The sequence below is a fragment of the Notolepis coatsorum genome (assembly GCF_963971535.1).
Source record: "Notolepis coatsorum genome assembly, chromosome: 12".
NCBI lineage: Eukaryota > Metazoa > Chordata > Actinopteri > Aulopiformes > Paralepididae > Notolepis > Notolepis coatsorum.
The window spans coordinates 70,546,948-70,568,439 of NC_140176.1; the positions used below are offsets into that span (position 1 = coordinate 70,546,948).

The window sequence follows — 21,492 nt, forward strand, 5'->3', positions numbered from 1 at the left end:
ATAGAAGTGTAATAGAGTTGAATAAACGTTAACAGACTGAACTAAGGCTAGGAATGGGCTGGAGAGTTTTGATCTATCTTCATCCAGTGGCCTCCTGGGACCAAGTGTTTACATGCTCAGGTGTTTTATCAGTGGTGAGGCCAGGATCTCAATCAACTAAACACTTTGACACGTAACCTCGACCTCTGACCCCAACTCCTTCTTCTCATCTCTCCTCTCTCTCAGGTTAGTAGTGTGAGTAGTGTGGTGTCACGGCACAGGGAGCAGCGTGTCTTGGTGATGGTTGTTACCATGGTAGCGTGTTACCTGGTGTGCTGGCTGCCCTACGGAGTGGTGGCCCTGCTCTCCACTTTCGGCCCCATTGACCTTGTGACCCCAGAGATGAGCATCGTGCCCTCGCTGCTGGCTAAGACCTCCACCGTCATCAACCCCCTCATCTACATATTCATGAATAGACAGGTACAGGGCACTCTAACTATCTTTATGTCTGCATGTGTCTCTCTCTCTTTCTGTCTATCTGTCTATCTTCTTGCATGTCTGTCTGCCTGTCTTTCTGTATGTCTCTCTCTCTTCGTGTCTGTCTGTCTCCACAGTGGAGCTGTGGTTAGCACTGTTGCCTCGCAGCAAGAAGGTACTGGGTTTGAACCTGACGGGGGGCCTTTCTGTATGGAGTTTGCATGTTCTCCCTGTGTTTGCATGGATTACCTCCAGGTAACAGAATGCCTTAATTTTACACCTCAATAATCCGTTAAAATATTCGTATTAAGACATATATAAACCGTAATATATCTGTCAATATTGACCCACTACAGTTTGCTTATCGGTCAAATAGATCTGTGGATGATGCTGTATCACTGGCCCTACATACTGTGTTGAAACATCTAGAGTGCAAAAACACATATGTCAGAATGCTGTTTATTGACTACAGCAGCGCTTTTAATGCAATCATACCATCTAATCTGGTGTCTAAACTGACAGATATTGGCCTCTGCAATTCCATCTGCAGGGGGGCTATATGACTTTCTGACAGGCCGACTCCAGGCAGTAAGAGTTGGAAACAGCTGCTACCTATCTTTGTGAAAGTGGCTTCTCAGCTCTGGCCCCGTTCCCCGTACCTGGTTCAACTAAGTCGATCAAGAGTCCCATTATCCAGATTCAATTAACCCGATGTTTGAAGCCGGGATTTTCCTGTTCCTCGAAGGTGGATTCAGTCTCGTTAACTCGAACCAGACTTGAGACCCAGGATAATTGCGCGCGCCCGCCTCAGCTGAAAAGCCAGCAAGTATCGATAGCAGAAATCCTGATTTTCTAACGGCATTGATTGATTAATTGATTTAAAACTTTATTAACAGATTGCAGTACGGCTCAATAGCCTCGCCGACAAGTTAAATGCATAATCTATAGGCTAATTTTAAGTCCCTCATTACCCCAATCAATCAGATTATATTTCTTTAAACTTGCCTGCTGGCAGTAGGTTTATGGAATGGATAATCAAATGAGATCTTGCTAGCGAAAATAATTAGTTCAACTGTTTCAGAATAAGGATACGGCTCTCTTACCCATTGATTGATGTATGGTGGATGTTTTACTTATCTGCACTGTGGTGTGACGGTTGGTCGTTTTGACTTTCACGCAGATGACCCGCGTTCGAATCCCACTTCTTCTAGTCTTTTTCTTCTTTTTGCAATGTAGGAATAATTCAATTTGGTGCACGTTGAGAGCTATATAAAGAATGACATCCTCAATGCATGTAGATTTATAATATTTTAACTTAAAACTAGGCTACTTTTGCGTATAATCATTAATATTATATTCCAAATTTTTTTTATTGGAAACGCGGGGTCTCGAACTCAGGTCGCCCGCTTGCCAGGAGCGAACACTGGCCGTTGCACCACAGTGCCAGATGGGATATATCCATTGTGTATCCATCAATGGACAAGAGACCCGTGTTTCGAATATTTTTCTTTTGAATGAAGTTTTATCTCTTTATTCTCAAATGCATTAATGTGACGTCAACGGCTCATTCAATTTCTCAAATCCGTCAAACAGCGCATCTCATCAGACATTTTAATCCCAGTTACAATATCACAATAACGTGTGAGTGATGATACAATTCAACAATCCTCAGAGTCCTCGTAATTCATAATCCACAAAAACCACAATCCACGCATAGACACTTCAATTTTATGCTTGAATGAAACACAATCCGGGCGCTCCGTTAAGAAAATCTACAGCGGAGAATATATGAAACTAATCAGAGCCAAACGGCCGATAGGTTTCATTCATTAAAAATATCCCCGCGGGATTCACATTTGCAATGCGCCGTTATTAAAATAACCACATGCAGCGTGTATCGCACTCCGAGCGCCGTATATGACGTGCATTATTTTATTTAGGACAAAGTAAATCTATAGGCTGAATATGATTTATTATCAGCATTTAGTTCTATTATTATACATTTCAAAAGCCCCCTCTAGGAAAACGAAGCACAGAAACATAATTCAGAATGGTATAATGCAGATCTAGACTGTGAGAATCATTTCAGGAAGCGAGCTGGCATTTCTTTGCGGGGGCGTGGCCATGGTTCATCCAGCTAACTGAACTTAACCCTGCTCTCGACCAGGCTCAAACTTTTTGATCTGTTGTCATGGTGATTTAGACAATCCAGCGTCGGGGAACAGAAAGGTCCGGCTTAAGTCAGGCTATGCTGGAAATTATCCGGCTAACTCAGTTAGCCAGGTACGGGGAACGGGGCCCTGGTCCAGCTGAAGACAAAGCAGAGGAACAGATTGGACATTGAGCATGACCTCAGTGTAACTGAGGGGTACAATTCCCTGACTGTATTGAGAGTATGGTATTATTAAACCACTACTTAGTTATGTACTTTAATTACTGGCCATACAGTACACAGTGTATATGGTGAACACCCACACAAGAATACAGCTTAACAAAGAAAGTTATATTTAGAAGTATTTATTAGCAGAGCAGCAATAGTAGGTTACAATATTGAGAATTATGAATTGCGCTTATATGGCGAAGAACACTTAAGTAGGTCAAGAGCGTAAGTCCATGAGCATATTAAGATGGGTATAATTGACACCACCTGTAGCATAAGAATTACATAAGGCACACTCGTAGTCAGCTGGAGATACTAAGGGGGTTCCCTCCGGTTGTAAGCCAGCAGGGGAGAGGAATGTTCGGGAGCAAAAGTCTGGATCAACGGGGAATCAATAAGCTCCAGCTACGGGAGTCGGTACATATACTCCCCTCGATCGGCAGACAAAAGCAGCAGCTATAATCCAGTATGCGCGACAGCATGGATGAAAGCCAGCCAGCCTCTTCCTAGAGACGGGCTCGAGTGATGCTCCTCACGGGTAGATCCCACACAGCAGTGGGGTAGACGGTTCTCTGCTCCAGCAGCCACAGTACCAAAAGCAATATAATCCAGCCGGAAAAGGCTCTGCATTCGCCGGTGTAGATTCTCCTGTGCACTATACTTCACATTAACTAGGTCGAACTTGACGTTATTTCACTAAACTCTGACACTTTTACTATCCTATTCGCACATATTATAAGTGCTCTATTTAGACGCAAAGTTGCTCACTTCACTTGGTCGTTGACTCGTGGTGAAGGCTTTAACGTTTGAGATAAGACGATACGTTACTTTGAACAAATGATGAACTGAATGAACTGATACTTTGAACGAACTGAACTAAGTGCTGCTGTATCCACCTGCGCCGTATTTATACGTAAGGTGAATTATCTAGTGCCAACCTCAGTTCTGTCTCGTATTACTGCGCAAACCTGGACATGTTGAGACAAGCCTTGGCGGTGGCTTTGAACTCGCCATTGGGGGTATGGTCGTTGGCGCCTAGGGGTCGCTGTCCAATAGGAGAACGAATATTATGGTCTGGCTTGTACCTAGGTAAAGGGATATTCCGTGTATATGTACAAAGAATATACAAGGGATATCAGACGATATACAAATATTATACAATATATCTCAAGTAATAAATATATATATTCGGTTTAATCTGACCCTTTGTAACACTCAGAGTTGCTTTGTCTACCATCACCCCAGACTTTGAGACTCTTGTCAGGAGCAAACAACATCCCCAGTTATCCCATTAGTTCCCTGGGATGTTAAGCTAAGAAGTCTGCTAAGAAGGATATATTATTTATTATTATTATTATTATTATTATTATTATTATTATTATTATTATTATTATTATTATTATTATTATTATTATTATTATTATTATTATTATTATTATTATTATTATTATTATTATTATTTTATTTCATTGTGTTTTTAGCCCTAGTTGCACTTTTGTTGCAACCCCAGTTATCCCTTTAGTTCCCCCAAACTTACTGTAGATCTGTTATGTTAAGCTAAGAAGTCTGCTAAGAAGCACATTATTTATTATTATTTTATTTCATTGGGTTTTTAGCCCTAGTTGCACTTTTGTTGCAAACCCAGTTATCCCATTAGTTCCCCCAAACTTAGGTCTGTTATGTTAAGCTAAGAAGTCTGCTAAGAAGCATATTATTTATTATTATTTTATTTCAATGGGTGTTTAGCCCTAGTTGCACGTTTGTTGCACTTTTGTGTATATTTCATGTTTTTAACAGTGCATGAAAGATTGTGTATTACTGCAACAATTTTTTTTTAATAAATCAGTGGTTCAAACATTTGGGTCCCGACTTAAAGGGGAACTCCAACATTTTGGGAAATTAGCTTATTTAACATCTTCCCTGGAGTTAGACAAGAAGATACATACCTTTTTTGTCTCTGTGCGTGCATTTTAGCTTTGGGAATAGACGCTCCGTTAGCATAGCTTAGCTTCATCACTGGAAGTGAGGCAGGACAGTAGCCTTACAGTGCCTTACAGTGTATTGCAAGGTCTGACATTGACCCCCTTTTCAGGAGTTGACCTAGAGCCCACCAAGGTCATGCATATCAAATTTGGTCAATGTCAGACCTTGCAATACACTGTAAGGCACTGTAAGGCTACTGTCCTGCCTCACTTCCAGTGATGAAGTTAAGCTATGCTAACGGAGCGTCTATTCCCAAAGCTAAAATGCACGCACAGAGACAAAAAAGGTATGTATCTTCTTGTCTAACTCCAGGGAAGATGTTAAATAAGCTAATTTCCCAAAATGTTGGAGTTCCCCTTTAATGACTAAGGAAAATGTTGGGTCCTGAGGCTAGACCAGTTGAGAACCACTGATCTACACCACCCGCTGCAGGAAGAAAGCACTCTGTATTATGAAGGACACCAGTCACCCAGCACACTGCCTTTTTTCTTATCTCCCCTCAGGGAAGTGTCTACAGAGCATCAGAGCTCGGACCTCCCGCCTCAGAGATAGTTTTTACCCCTAGGTGGTCAGAATACTGAACAGTAGCGCTTAAATGATTGTAGAAGCTGTGGAATTTGTATGTATTATTATTATATCTGTGCTTTTATTTTATGTTCTTATTGTTCTTTTAATTGTTTTTACATTTTTTATTATTTTATTAGATGCTGCTATTGTTTTTATTGTATGTTGTTGTAAGGGGTAAGGAAGAAAAAAATAAAATTCCTTAGAAACACAACACCTTCATTTTACACCTTAAATAGTCTTACAATACTTACAATCACCACTTATACTTTACATCATGCTGAATATATGAACAAAGGAATTGCCTTGAAGAAGCATTAACGGGTGAAGACTGTAACGTTTGCGGTTTTGCTCTCACTTGGGAGCAAAAGCCCTGGGCCCTCATGCATCAACGTGTTCTACGCACAGATCTGTGCGTAACCCGTGCGTACGATCATTTCTAAGCAAAGAGTGGGATTCATCAATTTGAACTTGAACTTGACTTCGTGCGTACATCTACGCACAGGTCAGACCTGGCGTACCTAGCTCCCAGTGGTAGAATATATTATTACAACAAGGAAATGAGCTTCTGTGCATAATAACACTGGATGTTCTGTATGAACCGTAGTTCATTATAGTTCATTGTAAGATAGCAACAGTAGTGTAATTATGGTCAAAACCCTATAAATAGCATTTGGAATAATAGATCTTTCTCTCAGAATGAATGCAGCATGGTTTATATAGCGTTATCGGAATATACGGGGTGTAGGCTACTGACTGACTGCGCTCCGCGTAGCTTGATTGATTGATTGATTGAAAAGTTTATTAACAGATTGCAGAATGGGTACAGTACAGTACAGCTCAGTACATACAATTGTTAATTGGGGATGCAGACCAACTTTCGTCCTGTTTACATCAGGGTCCCCCATTTTCAATTCATCATAAATCATAAAGCTCAACTCGTTATTATTTTGCGCACAGACCGCCGAAACACGGGAACGTTTTGATTATATTTAAAAGGCTTTACGTTAAACGAAACAAGTGGAATTTCGAAGCTGTAAGCAGAATAAGTCATATGAATATAGTGTTCTTCCCCCTTTTTACTGTACAAGAAAGAATAGAAAACGCATTGCAATGACACCATGCAGATATAGTGGACAGACTATATGATGGGATTCAAGTTCGCGTTTTTGTTGCTCATAGGCATGCTGTCAGAGTATGATATCTTAATCAAACATTCTAGAACATTTGTCGTCACAGATCATGTCCTAATGGAACATAGGCTATGGCATGGATCGTGATATTGTGTGGACTGTTATTATTACTGTACGGCGGTACCACCCATTGTGACAGCAGCCTTGAGTCCCGCACACAAACATGATGGAATTCAAGTTCATGTATTGAAAGGCAGGATACATCATACATGCAGTGAGATTCATTGTTCTTGTATATGCTCTCGTATTATATTGTTTATATAGGCTACCCAATACTGACATCAAAATAGATTGTAGTATGCCTCTAGAAATCATATGCAGCAGGTAGAAAATTGACGGGAGATCCATCGCGATTTGGAATAGAATTGAGGAGAACTTTAATCCGTGGGTATTAATCAAACAACACGGGAAAAGGCAGTCATATTCCAGCGCGGTCTTTATTAGCCGACAACAAAATAGATGCCTCTAAAAATCATATAGCCAATCGAACACAACTAATAAAGGCATTCATATTACAGCACGGTTATAATGACACACAACCAACGCCAAACAGTGGTCAACGAACGGTCTTTATTAGTATTTTGAGCTGTCCAGGCAGAATTGCAGCAATGGTCTTAGGGAGCCGTTGATATCTGACATCACCGTTTACAAGTCTGCCTTTTATTTATCCCATAAATCATAATACGCGATAGTGTCTTCTTGGTTCGACAGCAGTGAATTCTCCGTGGAGTTTCTCGGAGTCCCGCTCGGGTCGGTCCATTATTTCACATCCCATGGGGGGTGTTTCCTCATTTTCATGACCATATATGGATAATCATGCACGAGCATTGACGGTAGAACAAAGTGGTATTCATCAACACGGCAGGGCATAGAGCCTGCGTACGCACGTGTGATGAATGCCGACTTCCCTGTGCGTACGCTAGTTCTACATTCCGTGCTTACGTGTGGAAGTAGGTCAAGTTCTACGTTCTAGGGCCCTCATGCATCAACGTGGACGTAGAACTTGACCTACTTCCACACGTAAGCACGGAATGTAGAACTAGCGCACGCACAGGGAAGTCGGCATTCATCACACTTGCGTACGCAGGCTCTACGCACACCTGTCATGATGAATACCACTTTGTTCTACCGTCAATGCTCGTGCATGATTATCCATATATGGTCATGAAAATGAGGAAACACCCCCCATGGGATGTGAAATAATGGACCGACCCGTTAGAAACTCCACGGAGAATTCACTGCTGTCGAACCAAGAAGACACTATCGCGTATTATGGGATAAATAATAAAAGGCGGACTTGTAAACGGTGATGTCAGATATCAACGGCTCCCTAAGACCATTGCTGCAATTCTGCCTGGACAGCTCAAAATACTAATAAAGACCGTTCGTTGACCACTGTTTGGCGTTGGTTGTGTGTCATTATAACCGTGCTGTAATATGAATGCCTTTATTAGTTGTGTTAGTTCGACTGGCTATATGATTTTTAGATGCATCTATTTCGTTGTCGGCTAATAAAGACCGCGCTGGAATATGACTGCCTTTTCCCGTGTTGTTTGATTAATACCCCAGGGATTAAAGTTCTCCTCAATTTTATTCCAAATTGCGATGGATCTCCCATCAATTTTCTACCTGCTGCATATGATTTCTAGAGGCATACTACAATCTATTTTGATGTCAGTATTGGGTAGCCTATATAAACAATAATACGAGAGCATATACAAGAACAATGAATCTCACTGCATGTATGTAGCCTGCCTTTCAATACATGAACTTGAATTCCATCATGTTTGTGTGCGGGACTCACAAGGCTGTAGTCACAATGGGTGGTACCGGTACAGTAATAATAACAGTCCACACAATATCACGCGATCCATGCCATAGCCTATGTTCTATTAGGACATGATCTGTGGGGTGTGGGAAGATGAACAGCGATGAGATGGAGGGTTCCCCCTCTTGGGGGGGCCCTCCAAGAGAGGAGATGATGTTTGTATTGTGATTGTATGACAAGAGGAGCAGAGAAGAAGGAGACAGAGACGATAGAAATGTGTTTTGAAGATGAGAAGAAGAAGAAGAGGAGTGTAAACTTTCTCAAGTGTGGGCGAAGCAAGAATTGTGGAGGGCAGTAATACGCCACGATGCGTCTACACTGCCGGAAATTCAAATAAGAAGAAGAAGAAGACATGATCTGTGACGACAAATGTTCTAGAATGTTTGATTAAGATATCATACTCTGACAGCATGCCTATGAGCAACAAAAACGCGAACTTGAATCCCATCATATACATAGTGTCTGTCCACTATAGTGTCATTGCAATGCGTTTTCTATTCTTTCTTATACAGTAAAAAGGGGGAAGAACACTATATTCATATGACTTGTATTCTGCTTACAGCTTCGAAGTTCCACTTGTTTCGTTTAACGTAAAGCCTTTTAAATATAATCAAAACGTTCCCGTGTTTCTGCGGTCTGCGCAGAATAATAACGAGTTGAGCTTTATGATTTATGATGAATTGAAAATGGGGGACCCTGATGTAAACAAGACGAAAGTTGGTCTGCATCCCCAATCAACAATTGTATGTACTGAGCTGTACTGTACTGTACCCATTCTGCAATCTGTTAATAAACTTTTCAATCAATCAATCAATCAAGCTACGCGGAGCGCAGTCAGTCAGTACACCCCGTATATTCCGATAACGCTATATAAACCATGCTGCATTCATTCTGAGAGAAAGATCTATTATTCCAAATGCTATTTATAGGGTTTTGACCATAATTACACTACTGTTGCTATTTTACAATGAACTATAATGAACTACGGTTCGTACAGAACGTGCCAGTGTTATTATGCACAGAAGCTCATTTCCTTGTTGTAATAATATATTCTACCACTGGGCGCTAGGTACGCCAGGTCTGAACTGTGCGTAGATGTAAGCACGAAGTCAAGTTCAAGTTCAAATTGATGAATCCCACTCTTTGCTTAGAAATGATCGTACGCACAGGGTAAGCACAGATCTGTGCGTAGAACACGTTGATGCATGAGGGCCCTGGCGTTGCCCAATGGTAATTACCTGTCTTTCTGCCCTGATTGTCCTAATTAGTATCTGGTGTATATAGTTGACTTTGCCTTATATGTCCTCCCTGCTTACTACTCAGATTGTTAGTCGTTCACTGAACAGTTGTGAAACGCTTATCGCTTCTGCCATGGAGGATAAGTAACTTTTCCGTTAATAGTATTACCTTGCTTGCATTCTCGTTTGTATGCCCTGTCATGTGCTTATGTAGCACCGTCGCCCGACGTCTTTTGTTTTTGTGCCATGTTTTGGAGACAGTGTTTTGTCCCCCTTGCTTTCCCCGGTTTGACGTATAGCTCAGTTCTATGTCGTATAAGCTTCCGCTCAGCGTCTACTGCACATATCTCACTCCAGTGATATGCACTGAATAAAAACTTCACAATGTACCTTTACTCCGTCTGGCCAGACCCCCATCTGCTACCTATATAAGCAGGGGTGTGGCCACACACTCATCTCCTTCTCAAATTTCACCACAAGAGAGTGCCTGTATACCACCACTTGACGTGGGAAAGAAAGTATTTAGCTGAAGAAAGGAAAATGGAAGAACAAGGAGATACGTTGACGTTATATCTTTATTTTCTCTCTCACTATTTTCAAGAAAATACGGCGATAATGTCTTCGTCACTGGGGTGTCTGGAAGATGATGATCATTCTGACCTCCACCGGCTTTTTCGTATTAGGGGCTCGCGTCGCTGATCTACTCCCCACCTGCAGTCCTCCTTGCTGCGGCTGGATAGGTATTGAACCTCCGGTTATACAGCTGGACTGTAGGAGGCACCGGCTGTTGTGAGAAACTGGTTGTTTTCTGGGCTGGGTGAGTAATGTTTTGCTATGCGAGCGCCAGTTGTCTGCTAATGCTATGGGGGTTAGCTGACAATTTTACGAAGGCCGGCCCCAGATTGGGGTCCTCTGCTCGGCCTCTTAGGCGGCGGACGGAGGGTCCTGGTCTGACGCCCATAATGGTCAAACTAGTGGGCCGCGACCGAGATCTGGTTTAAACCCGGGGTTCTCTGGACGAGCGGATGCTTCTCTGTCCCGTGAAGGCCCATCTTTCAAATGAATGTGAGAGTACACCCTAAACACGAGGAAATGTGGGTCTGGATCTTCTTTATCGGTAGTTCCATGCTCAAGTCGGCTGCAGCCCGTATGGGAATTGTGCCGACTCCGCTGTATGTCTGGTAAATCACCGTTGAAAACTGTGTTGACATTTCTTTTTCTCTTCTCTCTTAGGATGAGGAGGGATTCAGGCGGCGGCCTGTCTGAAGTGTGGCTTGTTATGTCGTTGTGTACAGTTCAGGTGATAGCTGCTTAGCTTGCGTGCTAGTGTGTGGCCTACTGTTAGCCAGTCAGCTGTTAGCTGCGGCGCTAGCCCGTTGTGTTCACTAGGCTAGGAAACGTTAGCTTGTTGCTATCAGTCGGGAGCGGCTGTTAGCTTAATGCTACACTGTTGAACGTTACTGTGAGTATAACAAGCCTTAACACTCTGACTACGACGTCATCTTTGACAGAGGATGTTAGTCGACCCTACACCGGGTGCCCTGCCAGCGAGGACTTTGTCAACATGGAGAACGTAGCGGCTGGGTGGCGCAGCGGACATTACCCTCGTCACCAACGCAGGAGACACCGAGTTCGACTTCGGCTGTCCCGTTAACCAGTGTTGCAGTCCTCTCGGCCTGCGCTCAGGGTGGAGGTAGGAGTCCTGCCGGACTTTAACACTTCTTCTTTCCTTCCCTTCTAAATGTTTTGTAATAACGATGTTTTCCAAAACATGTGTTGCTGCAATACATTGAGGATACGACGCGTGTGGTGTGTGAATTGTCTTGTCACTGGTATAGCTTCTCTCTACCTAGAAAATCGGCGTTGTTTTTTACGTGTGGAAAAATGAACTGGTTTAGTTGTGATGAGAACATAATGTAACGTTAGTAACGTGGTTGAACTCACAACTAAGTGGGTTAATTAACCTATGAAGCTATGCTTAGTGACATGTGATTGAGGAATAAATTCTTTCTCAGCTTGTGATGACAATGAACAGCGTGTTCACATATTAACAGGGGTACCTGTTCAACCTGGTCGTATCAAGGGTAAGGTAGGGAGGGGTGACCCCCCCGGTTTTTCCCTGGGGCTTCCCCCCCTCCTCTCAGACATGTTTTGTTTACAATATATTGTGTCACTCTGTTTGTGGGGATACGATGTAACCCTCAGCTTAAACTGCTGGGGTTGTGCTTCTGCTTGAGAAAACGATTTTTTTCCTAGGGAAAAGGTTGTTTGGTCACTGTCATATGTGCTTAGCAAGGCCTGTGGCCAATACATAATCGAGGAATTATGTCTCTCTCGTTATGAAAAACGGCGTTCCTCTGTAGTAAGAGTGTACTTTTGCCATTTTTTGTTGTGATGAAGGGTTGTGTGTGTCGTTGAGATCCACAACTGGGTTAGGTTTTGGCCCACAGAAGCACATGTGTAAGTCTGGTACCGGGGCTCTTAAAGGGGCCCTCTCTGTTCTGATCAGATAGCAGGTTCGCACATGAGCTATGTGAAGCTGTTAAATGCTTCATGTAGCATGCTATGACTGGTGTCATGGCTCTACTTTGTCATTACATCGTATCAGGGGTGAGGGGTCGTAAAGGGGTGAACTGGTAAACCCTTCCTCCCCCCTTTTTCTGTTTGGGCAGGGGTTAAAACCCCCTGTCCTTCGGGCTTCCTGTCACGTTGCTGGTTCGGCACGTTACAGGGTAGGGGGGGGGGGGGGAGTTTCCTGGTCCCACGCCCTGAACGATTGGGCGTGTGCACCGCGGAAATTCCCCCACCATAGAGTACGTCACTGGGCGCGTTTCTATTGGTAAGACTTCCGTGAGTTGGTCAGGTTCCATGTTATGGTTCTGTTTCAGGGAGTTTTCAGAGCCTCCTCCTCACAGAGCTCTTCTTCAGGGAGAAGAGCCTTCTGTGAGTTCGGACCCTCCCTCCCAGTGAGGGAGCCTCCTCAGAGTTTCAGAGCCTCCTCCTCAGATTGTCAAGGTGAGTAGAACTTCGAAAAGGAGTTCTGCTCTGTTGTATGTGTTTTCGATTAAATTCAATTCGATTATTGAGCTTGGTGGGTGATGCAACGCAGTAGAGAAGTGGTTCTTCTGCGCTGCTCCCTACTGGTAGTGTGTGTATTGGGTCAGAGCCTCCTCCTCTGGTGTCGGAGTCTTCTCCTCTGGGAGTTCAGAGCTCCTCCTCGGAGAGTCCTAACCCAATTGTTACATAGCTCAATGCTGCAATATGTCTTTTCAATCTATACAGCTCACAAGGGAAGTCTCTCTGGTGGTTCCCCGTCCTCTCCTTTTTGGAGTAGGTGGACGGGGTATTGTTTAGGGTTTCCCTGACTCCTCGCCTTACAGGTCTGTTGAGTCATGGGTTTCCCCTCGTCATAGGGGTACGTCGCTCACCGTCCCCTCTTATGAAGTGTGGTTGACGGGGTGGTGTTTTCCCTCAGCCGCGTCGCATGGGACCCATGTCCGTATTATTTTTTCTTTTTTCTGAAAAAATTTAAAATAAAAAAGCGGCTTCTTGTCGTCCCCCCAGGCGGCTTGGAGGAACGGTATCTGGTGTCTTGTTAGACTATCCATTGATGTGTTTTGGGTCTCGACGTGTACATAGTGCTGGCCCTGGGTGTTTCTGATAGGAATCACGCATGAGGCTTGTGCGCCTTGGTTGCTCATCATTAAAACTGCGTTTTTATGGGGCAACTGGGATGGAGTTTGTCCCTTTTCGAGCACCAGTTTACTAGGTTTGTCTCGACGAATTCTCGTTCATATCTGGGGGATGTTAATGGAATAGATCAAAGCATAGGTAGAGGGGTCTCACGCCCTTGGGGTGGGCCACTGAGCGCGGTACGAACGGGACCGTCTGGGTGGCGCCCTCTATAATGTTTTAGGTCGACACGCATACCTACCCCCCCTCCTAGAGTTGGGGATGTCGGTGTGATTAGGGCACGGGACTGGTTCTGGTCACGCTGGTCCAGGTCAGTTAACCCGTTGTCCGCCGGGGACGCAGATCTGCTGTTCTGGTACCCTGAGGGACTTGTGCTTTTTTCAGGGGGAAAAATGCCGGGTCGGCCCGGGTGTCACAGGGTTTGATATTATGGAGATGTTCGTTCTCCATTCTTTTCGCCCCTCTCTTCTCCCGCTTACGCATGGCTGAGAGGGGGCTGTTGAGGTGGTTTTTATAGTACTCCTCTGGCATCCCTGTGTACGTCCCGGTCCGCCGGGCCCGGTCCGAAGTCGTTTTCGTCGACCCGTAGGCCTGGGATAACCCCTTTTTGAAAACTAAAACACTTGTACTGCGGTATAGCCAGTGTATACCCGCAGGTGTGTTTTGGAGTTTTTTCCTGAGGGGTTATAGGAACAACCACCGCATGTTGAACCAAGAGGGTGGTTGATTCCCTGGTGTGTTGGAGCGGAGTCAACTCCCGGGTTACCCGGTTGAGTGTGCCCCTGCACGTTCATGACGTCTGCCAATCGTGTCAGCCTTCTCTGTCTCTGCCCCTCTAGAGCGTCAGGGATTTTTTTGGTGGAGGCTTTGACATGGTGCTCAACAATGCCAGCATACGCCCCTTCCGCCGGGGTGCTGTTTTCAGTTGACCCCTTTGGCGCCTGTCTCGTCCGCAGTGCTCCAGGCTCGGGTCAAGTGCCTGCTGCCTGGATTGAGGGATCGGCCTCTTCTGGAGGTCGTCTCCCCGGTGCGCTGCCTGCTCCCGCTGTAGTTTAGCCTCTTGAGTGCTTCGAGTTACAGCCATGCTGACTGCCTGAGTATGCCAGGGTCAGTGAGCCAGGCGGCATGCTAGTTGGGGGAAGGGCCTGCTCTTGGATGGGCCCTGTCCGAATACGCTGGCGATGTGGGGGGCGGTGTCACTAGTGACCGCCTGGTGAGGTCTTGATGCTGTGGCGTCATTGGCCTCTCTGGGCCCCCTTTTTACAGGGGGATCCAGTCCCTTCTATCCCCAATACTGTCTATTCTCGCATATGTCACGTGTGGGTGTGAGTAATGTGTGTATTCCCTGTCCATGGCGTGCATCCCCCTCCAAACATCTGTAATTCCCATTTCCATCATCTGAATATTCATATATCTACTGATGGGTGCTCGTCCTTTTCTAGTACTCGTGGTGTCTAGGTCGTGATTCAGTACTACATTAAAATCTCCCGCGCATATCAATATCCCTTCTAGTTCCATCACTATCATATCAAAAATGGTCTCATATAAATCCCTCTCACTCTCTGGGGGTGCATAAACATTCACTAACGTAACCATTTGGCCCTCCATTTTCCCCTTCACCAGAACAAACCTTCCCTCCTTGTCTCTTACTTCCTTGATCAATTCAAATTTGACTGTGTTTTTGATTAACGTGATTACTCCTCTCCTCGGGTTCCGTTTAAAGGAACTATAGTATGCATTTTCATATCCAAATCTCTTCAGTTTCTCATGATCCTGTGCTACCAAATGTGTCTCCTGCAGAAAAATCACTTCCATCTCACTTTTTTTACATTTCAACATCACTTTGCTCCTCTTTATCGCATTATTCATTCCATTAACGTTTAACGACATCATTTTTATACCTTTAACCATTGTCATCTTTCTTCTTCTTTCGTCTGTCAGTCCCCCCCATGTCACATTCATTCCCCCCTCCGGTTGGAGCCTCCGCTCTCTTCACCGAATACATATAATGATTAACATAAATAAAAAACATAAACTTTACATAAAGTGCTCCCAAGGCGTTCGGGGGGTCCCTGTGTCCCCCCCTGTCCCCTGCTGGTGGGTGAGGGGTAATTGCTATCCTAGCGAGAGGCCCCCTCCTGACGGCTTGGGGGTTTGAAACCCTTACCCCCAACCGCTCGTCATATTTGTCCAGCTTTCTTACTGTTTTTTTTTTGCTGTCGAGCTCCTGGTCAAAAGCGCTCTGTCCTTCATTCTGACCAAAGACCCTCATTTCCTAGGTCCCTCTCAATGTGTCTCATATGTTTCAATGTCCCTCCTTCCTCCCAAACCCGTGTGTGGTGTCTCCTGTGTACCCCTTTTTACTTTCTTTTCCTCCCCTCTATTTTCTATGTAATGTCCATTTATCCCCTTAATCCCTTCCAACTGTGTTACTCGCAGCGTGTGTCTATGTATTTGTTTCAGTATGTTCTGTGTCTCGTCTATCATACCTAGTTATATTTCCATTTATTTCCTCCATCAGCATGTGTATTATGTGTCCATGTATACGTTATGTTCATTTCTATATCCTGCCTCTACCTGGGAATGTGTGTTTATGCATATGTTATTTCAGTTTCTATATTTTGTCTCTATTTGGATAGTTTTTTCAATCTCTTGTGCGTGTACTCATCCGTTCGCCTCCTCCTGCCTCCTCTCCCCTCCTTCTCCGTCTCTGGCCTCCTCGTCCGTCTCCGCCCTCGGTCTGTCACGTTTCACCTCGGCCTTCTCCTCTCTCCTCCCTCCTCTCCCTGGTTTCGGTCTCCTACTCTGGTCCATCTGCGTGCCCCCTCCAATCTCTGCTGCAGGCTCCGCGTCTGGTCCTCCTGTCTCCTTCCTTCTCCGTCCATCTGCATCCCCCGTCGTCTCATCTCCTGCGCCACCTCCCGTGCCGTCGCGTACGTCACCGTCCCTTCCTCCCAGTGAATCCTTAGCGAGGTCATGGGTGATTGGAATCTCATTCCGTTTTCTTTCAGAATTCTCTTCAGTCCCGCGTAGGACCTGCGTGTTATTGCTACCGCTGTCGAGTAATCGTGATCAAACGATAGTCTTTTCCCTTCGATTTCTATCTTCTTGGTCCACGCGGTTCTGAGTATCAATTCCTTAATCTCAAATCTCAGAAAGTTAATAATCACCGCTCTCGGAGGTCTGTCCGGTTTCGGTCTCGGAGCCAACGCCCTGTGGGCCCTCTGAATCTCCATTTTTTCCAGTCCCGTCTCCTTCAATTGCTCTTTGATAAGCTTTTCTACATATTGGGTCACCGATTCCCCTTCGACTCCTTCTTTCAATCCCCATATTCTGATGTTATTTCTCCGTGACCTCCCCTCCATGTCCGATATCTTTGTCTCCATCTGTTCTTGTTTCTGAATCGCACACGTTAATACCTCGTGTATCTCTGTGTTCCATTCCTCCGCTTGCGCCGTTCTAGTCTGTAACTCGGTCACATTTCTGTCCTGTTCCGCCATCTTCTCATCCACCCTTTTGAGTTCTGTATTAATTTCACCTCTGAAGTCCTCCTGTTCCTTCCTCAATTCCTTCCGTAGCTTCCCAATATCATTCCTTATCGTGTCCGTGTTCAGTTTTATCGCCGCTGTTATGTTCTCCAATATCCCGGCCTGCATGACCACGGCCCATCCTGGCATTCCCGTGTCTGCCTCAGCGGGACCTCCCCCTTCTTCCGCCTGTCTCTTCTCGGCTTCGCTTCGGGGACTCTGTTTCTTCAAATTCTCCTCTTCTCGTGTGTTCTCCATTTCTCTTTCCTTCACAATCGTTGTCTCTTCCTTACTTCTCGTGTGCATTTTCATTTTTAATCACTTTTCGGGTCCTTTTTTATCCGTTTTTTCGCTCATTTGACCAGGAGCTCTATCGCACGTGTGTTACCCGTCTGCTCTCATACCGGAAGTCCCCCTGTTGTCTGATTTAAGACTTTTAAATCAATCTACAATTACCAACTTTACAACTTTATTACCAACTTGGGCACAATTCCGGCTAAATATCATAATGTGCGCAGCAAGGACACAAACCTGGACCACACGGAGCTCATCTCCATCACTGTATCTGTGAAGTGACCCAAGAGGACATTGGTTTGGCCTTTGATTCTAACTTGCAGCCGATAAAGGAATCAATTGAAGTTCTACATGGATCAATGAAGGACACGTCCTCTACATCACTGAAAGTTGAGGAGGCAGTTAGAGATAATGCCCACCAGCTGACTGAGTTGGAGACCAAATACGCAGAAATACACTAGGAAAAGAGAGAAGATTCAGCTAATTGAAGACCTCAGATGCAAATTCAATATTCAGATCATTACAAGCCCAACTGCCTTCATGAATACCTTTCTAAGCAAGGTAATTGGTGCTGATAAACTTGTTCCGCAGCCACTTGTCAATATCCCCACACCGGCCCTCGCTCCCTCCCCCTGCAAAGAAATATAATTGCCCAACTGTCTGGAAACCCAGAGGGCTATTATGAGACTTTTTTTTTCTTTTTTCTTTAGAATACTGTTTTGGAGTCTAAATTTTTGTATTTTTTGGTAAGAATATAGGACAGGCACATATAATCACTATGCTTCAGTCTGTACCTTTTCAGTCACGGTAAATAATCAAATATTGATAAATGATGATGTATATTGTACTGTGTGTGATGATGACTGAAAAAATAAACTACTACTACTAGTACTACTAATAAGAGAGCAGCATTCAAGGACGTGAGAAATCTACTGGGAGAAGCTAAAGTGACATAATTATAACCTTCTACATCTGTGAGATCACAAAGAGACCACAGCAACATTCACAGTCATTAAAGAGGCAATGGCACATTACGAACAGGTAATCAAACTATTCATTCATTATTTTGTCACAACTAGATTATGGTGACATAGTTTATAGATTTGCTTCATCCTACGGATGAACGCTAATTCGGTGCAGGACCCCAGAATATTATGGATGCCGGTAAAGGGAATGATCAAGGATTTCACTGATAGCTTTTCCTCCAAAATACGCAAGAATCGATGCTCAAAACTGGCTGAACTGGAAACGCTTTATTCAACGTTATTTAATTCTTTACAATACAACAACTCGGCTCGACTGGAAAATCAAGTCAATATACTAAAAAAAGAGATTAACGCCATATACAGACAACAATCTGAAATACAAATACGTAGCACAAGACAACATCAGTACTCTCAAGGTTCCAAACCAAGTCACCTATTAGCTATGCGATTAAGAGTTAACGCAAAATTTGCAGATATAACTACCATTAAAGCACAACAAGGACTTGTTACAGAACCTAAAGAAATAAACGCGACATTCAAAGAATTCTACTCCAACTTGTACAAATCAGAAACGACCTTCGATCAAAACAAAATGGACACATATCTTAATCAAATTAACCTCCCTAAACTTTCAGAGGATGACGCTAAACAGTTAGAAACACCGATCACACTAGATGAACTTAGGGAGGCCATATCTGAAATGCAAAGTGGTAGGGCTCCTGGAAGAGACGGTATCCCACCAGAAATGTACCTCTCTTGTTGGGACATAATTGGACCCTTATTACTAAATATGATTTTATACTCAGAGGGGAACTTCCATAAACACGACAATATTGCACTCATAACAGTCCTCCTTAAAAAAGACAAAGACCCCACCGAGTGCGGTAGTTATAGACCCTTAAGCCTCCTCGGAACCGATATCAAACTGTACTCTAGGGCAGTGGTTCCCAAAGTCGGGGTCGCGACCCAAAGGTGGGCCGCGAGCAGCCACGGGAGGGCCGCGAGATGATTTAAAAAAATAATAATAAGGCCACTGAACTTAGAAGCAGGCCAGGACAGTGTTTCTAGTTGTATTCTAAAATTCTATTCTATTGTATTCTAAAATGTGACTATATGGTTTTATATTAACTTAATAAATAAACAAAAACGAAAAATCTACTTATTTCAACGAACATTTCAAACTAAATAACAGATTATGCACATAAAACGCTGAAAACAACCGAAGCAACAATAGTATTTTAACACTTGAATCGCCGATGACGAGTTTAGACGTCATTCCTAGCCATGCTCATTCTGCCGAAGACGCCGTAACTCGTCTTTGATATCAATAATTCAAAAATCTGTGATCGAAATCATATTTCTCCTCCGGAGCCATGAGATGTACTGGTGAGCTCCACTCAACTGTCTAACGGTTCGAGAGCGCCATCTGGTGGCCGATCGGCAGATCGGCCAAGAGGGAGGGGCGCGCCAAACAGGAAGTGCTCATCCATATGTGGTCCGGGCACTCGCGATCGGTAGCCGGACTCCATCTCAACACACTGGATGATCAATCGCTCGCCCTAACTCAATAAACAACGTTATTTGGACGTATATAGTATTATACAACCTGGAAATGGTTCATCAGGATCAACATCCCATAATCGAAAACGGTCTACTCCACGCTGATCGTCCAACGGCGCGAGGAACATACGGTAAGATCCAGCGTTATTTTCTAACGTATTCCATATAAACTGCTCTGATGACCATATGACCCACACTAGACGAATGGTATAATGTTGCCCACGGAATTATAAACGCCCCCTCGCCCATCCGGTCAATATCAGATGATATGCAACTTCTAGAACCACGTCCAGTTGAAATTTTTTATCTCGCGCCGATTGCTATCAAACTGTATTTCATCATCAATATAATGCATTTGGAGCTATAAATCAAGTTCTGGAGAAAGCTGCAGAAAACGATAAAAACATACTTATACTTTAGACCATATTTTAGTATGAATATGTGAATGAAAAAGTATTGCTACACCAAAAAGTTGCTACACCCTGAACAATGGATATAGGACATTGAATGGGCCATAATAATGGCAATCTAGCAATAGAATTTAAAAAGTTATAGCCCTGCAAAGAAGGGGAACTTCTCCATAGACAAATAGAGCTGGCTAGGGATGGTAAATAATGAATTTAACCCATGGCGATCAAAGTGTTAATGAGGCTATTATTATTATCATTATTATTTTGCAACAAGTTAGCCCTCTCATAAATAGCACATATAAATGAATAACTAACTTGAACTAACTTAATAGGATTGAAGTGATATTTGGCTTAAAAAATTGGTCGCCTGTCAAAAAAATAAAAATAAAAAGCCTGACGATGTGCATTGGGCCGCAGCTCTCTGACGCCTTATTTTCTGGGTCCCGGCCTGAAAGGTTTGGGAACCCCTGCTCTAAGGTATTAGCCATCAGACTACAAAAGCACATGACGTCTTTAATTCATCCGGACCAAACTGGCTTCATAAGAGGCCGCTTGATCACTGATAACATAAGACGATTACTACACGTACTAGATGCTAACAATGACGACACCACACCTAAGGCGATGCTGTCCCTGGATGCAATGAAAGCTTTTGACAGGTTGGAATGGTCGTATCTATGGGCAGTATTAGAAAGGATGGGGTTAGGAAAAGGATTCATTGATATGATTAAAGTATTATACAAAGACCCATCGGCCATGATTACAACAGGTACAATCACCTCCGAAATCTTTCCGGTATCACGTTTTTCCAGACAGGGTTGCCCTCTTAGTCCCGGATTCGATCTATCATTAGAGCCTTTAGCACAATATATAAGACAATCCCAATCCATAGAACCAATCGTAATCAAGGGCACACAACATAAAATTAGTTTATATGCGGACGACGTAATTCTGTTCATGCAAAACCCCAACACATCATCTTCTCAAGCTGATTGAGGACTTTGGAGATTTATCGGGATTTAGCATAAATTGGCCGAAGTCGGCCTTCCTCCCACTTAACGCCCCTGCAAAAAGAAATATAACCCTCCCAGAAGAGATACCGATGGTAAAACACTTTAGATGTTTGGGAGTTGAAATATTCCCTACCATAAGCCAAACGGTGAAGCACAATTACATAAAAATCCAAAACAAAATCAAATACGACCTTGACAGGTGGTCAAAACTTAAAAACTCAGTACAGGCACGGGTATCAATAATTAAGATGGACGTCCTACCTAGAATCAACTTCTTCAGCTCAATGCTACCGTTACCCCCTCCAGAGGGTTACTGGAAAGAATGACACTCCTCCACATACAAATTTATTTGGAATAACAAACCACC

General features: G+C 43.8%; 1 protein-coding gene across 1 annotated transcript in view; it reads left to right on the forward strand.

Moving 5' to 3' along the window:
- Nucleotides 1-21,492, forward strand: part of tmtopsb (teleost multiple tissue opsin b) — a gene marked incomplete at both ends in the record, with an annotated part of 194,143 nt that overhangs the window by 124,777 nt on the left and 47,874 nt on the right. The window contains one exon of the mRNA XM_084325867.1: nucleotides 226-459. Coding sequence (XP_084181993.1) covers nucleotides 226-459 — 234 coding nt within the window. The remainder of the gene's footprint in view (nucleotides 1-225; nucleotides 460-21,492) is intronic.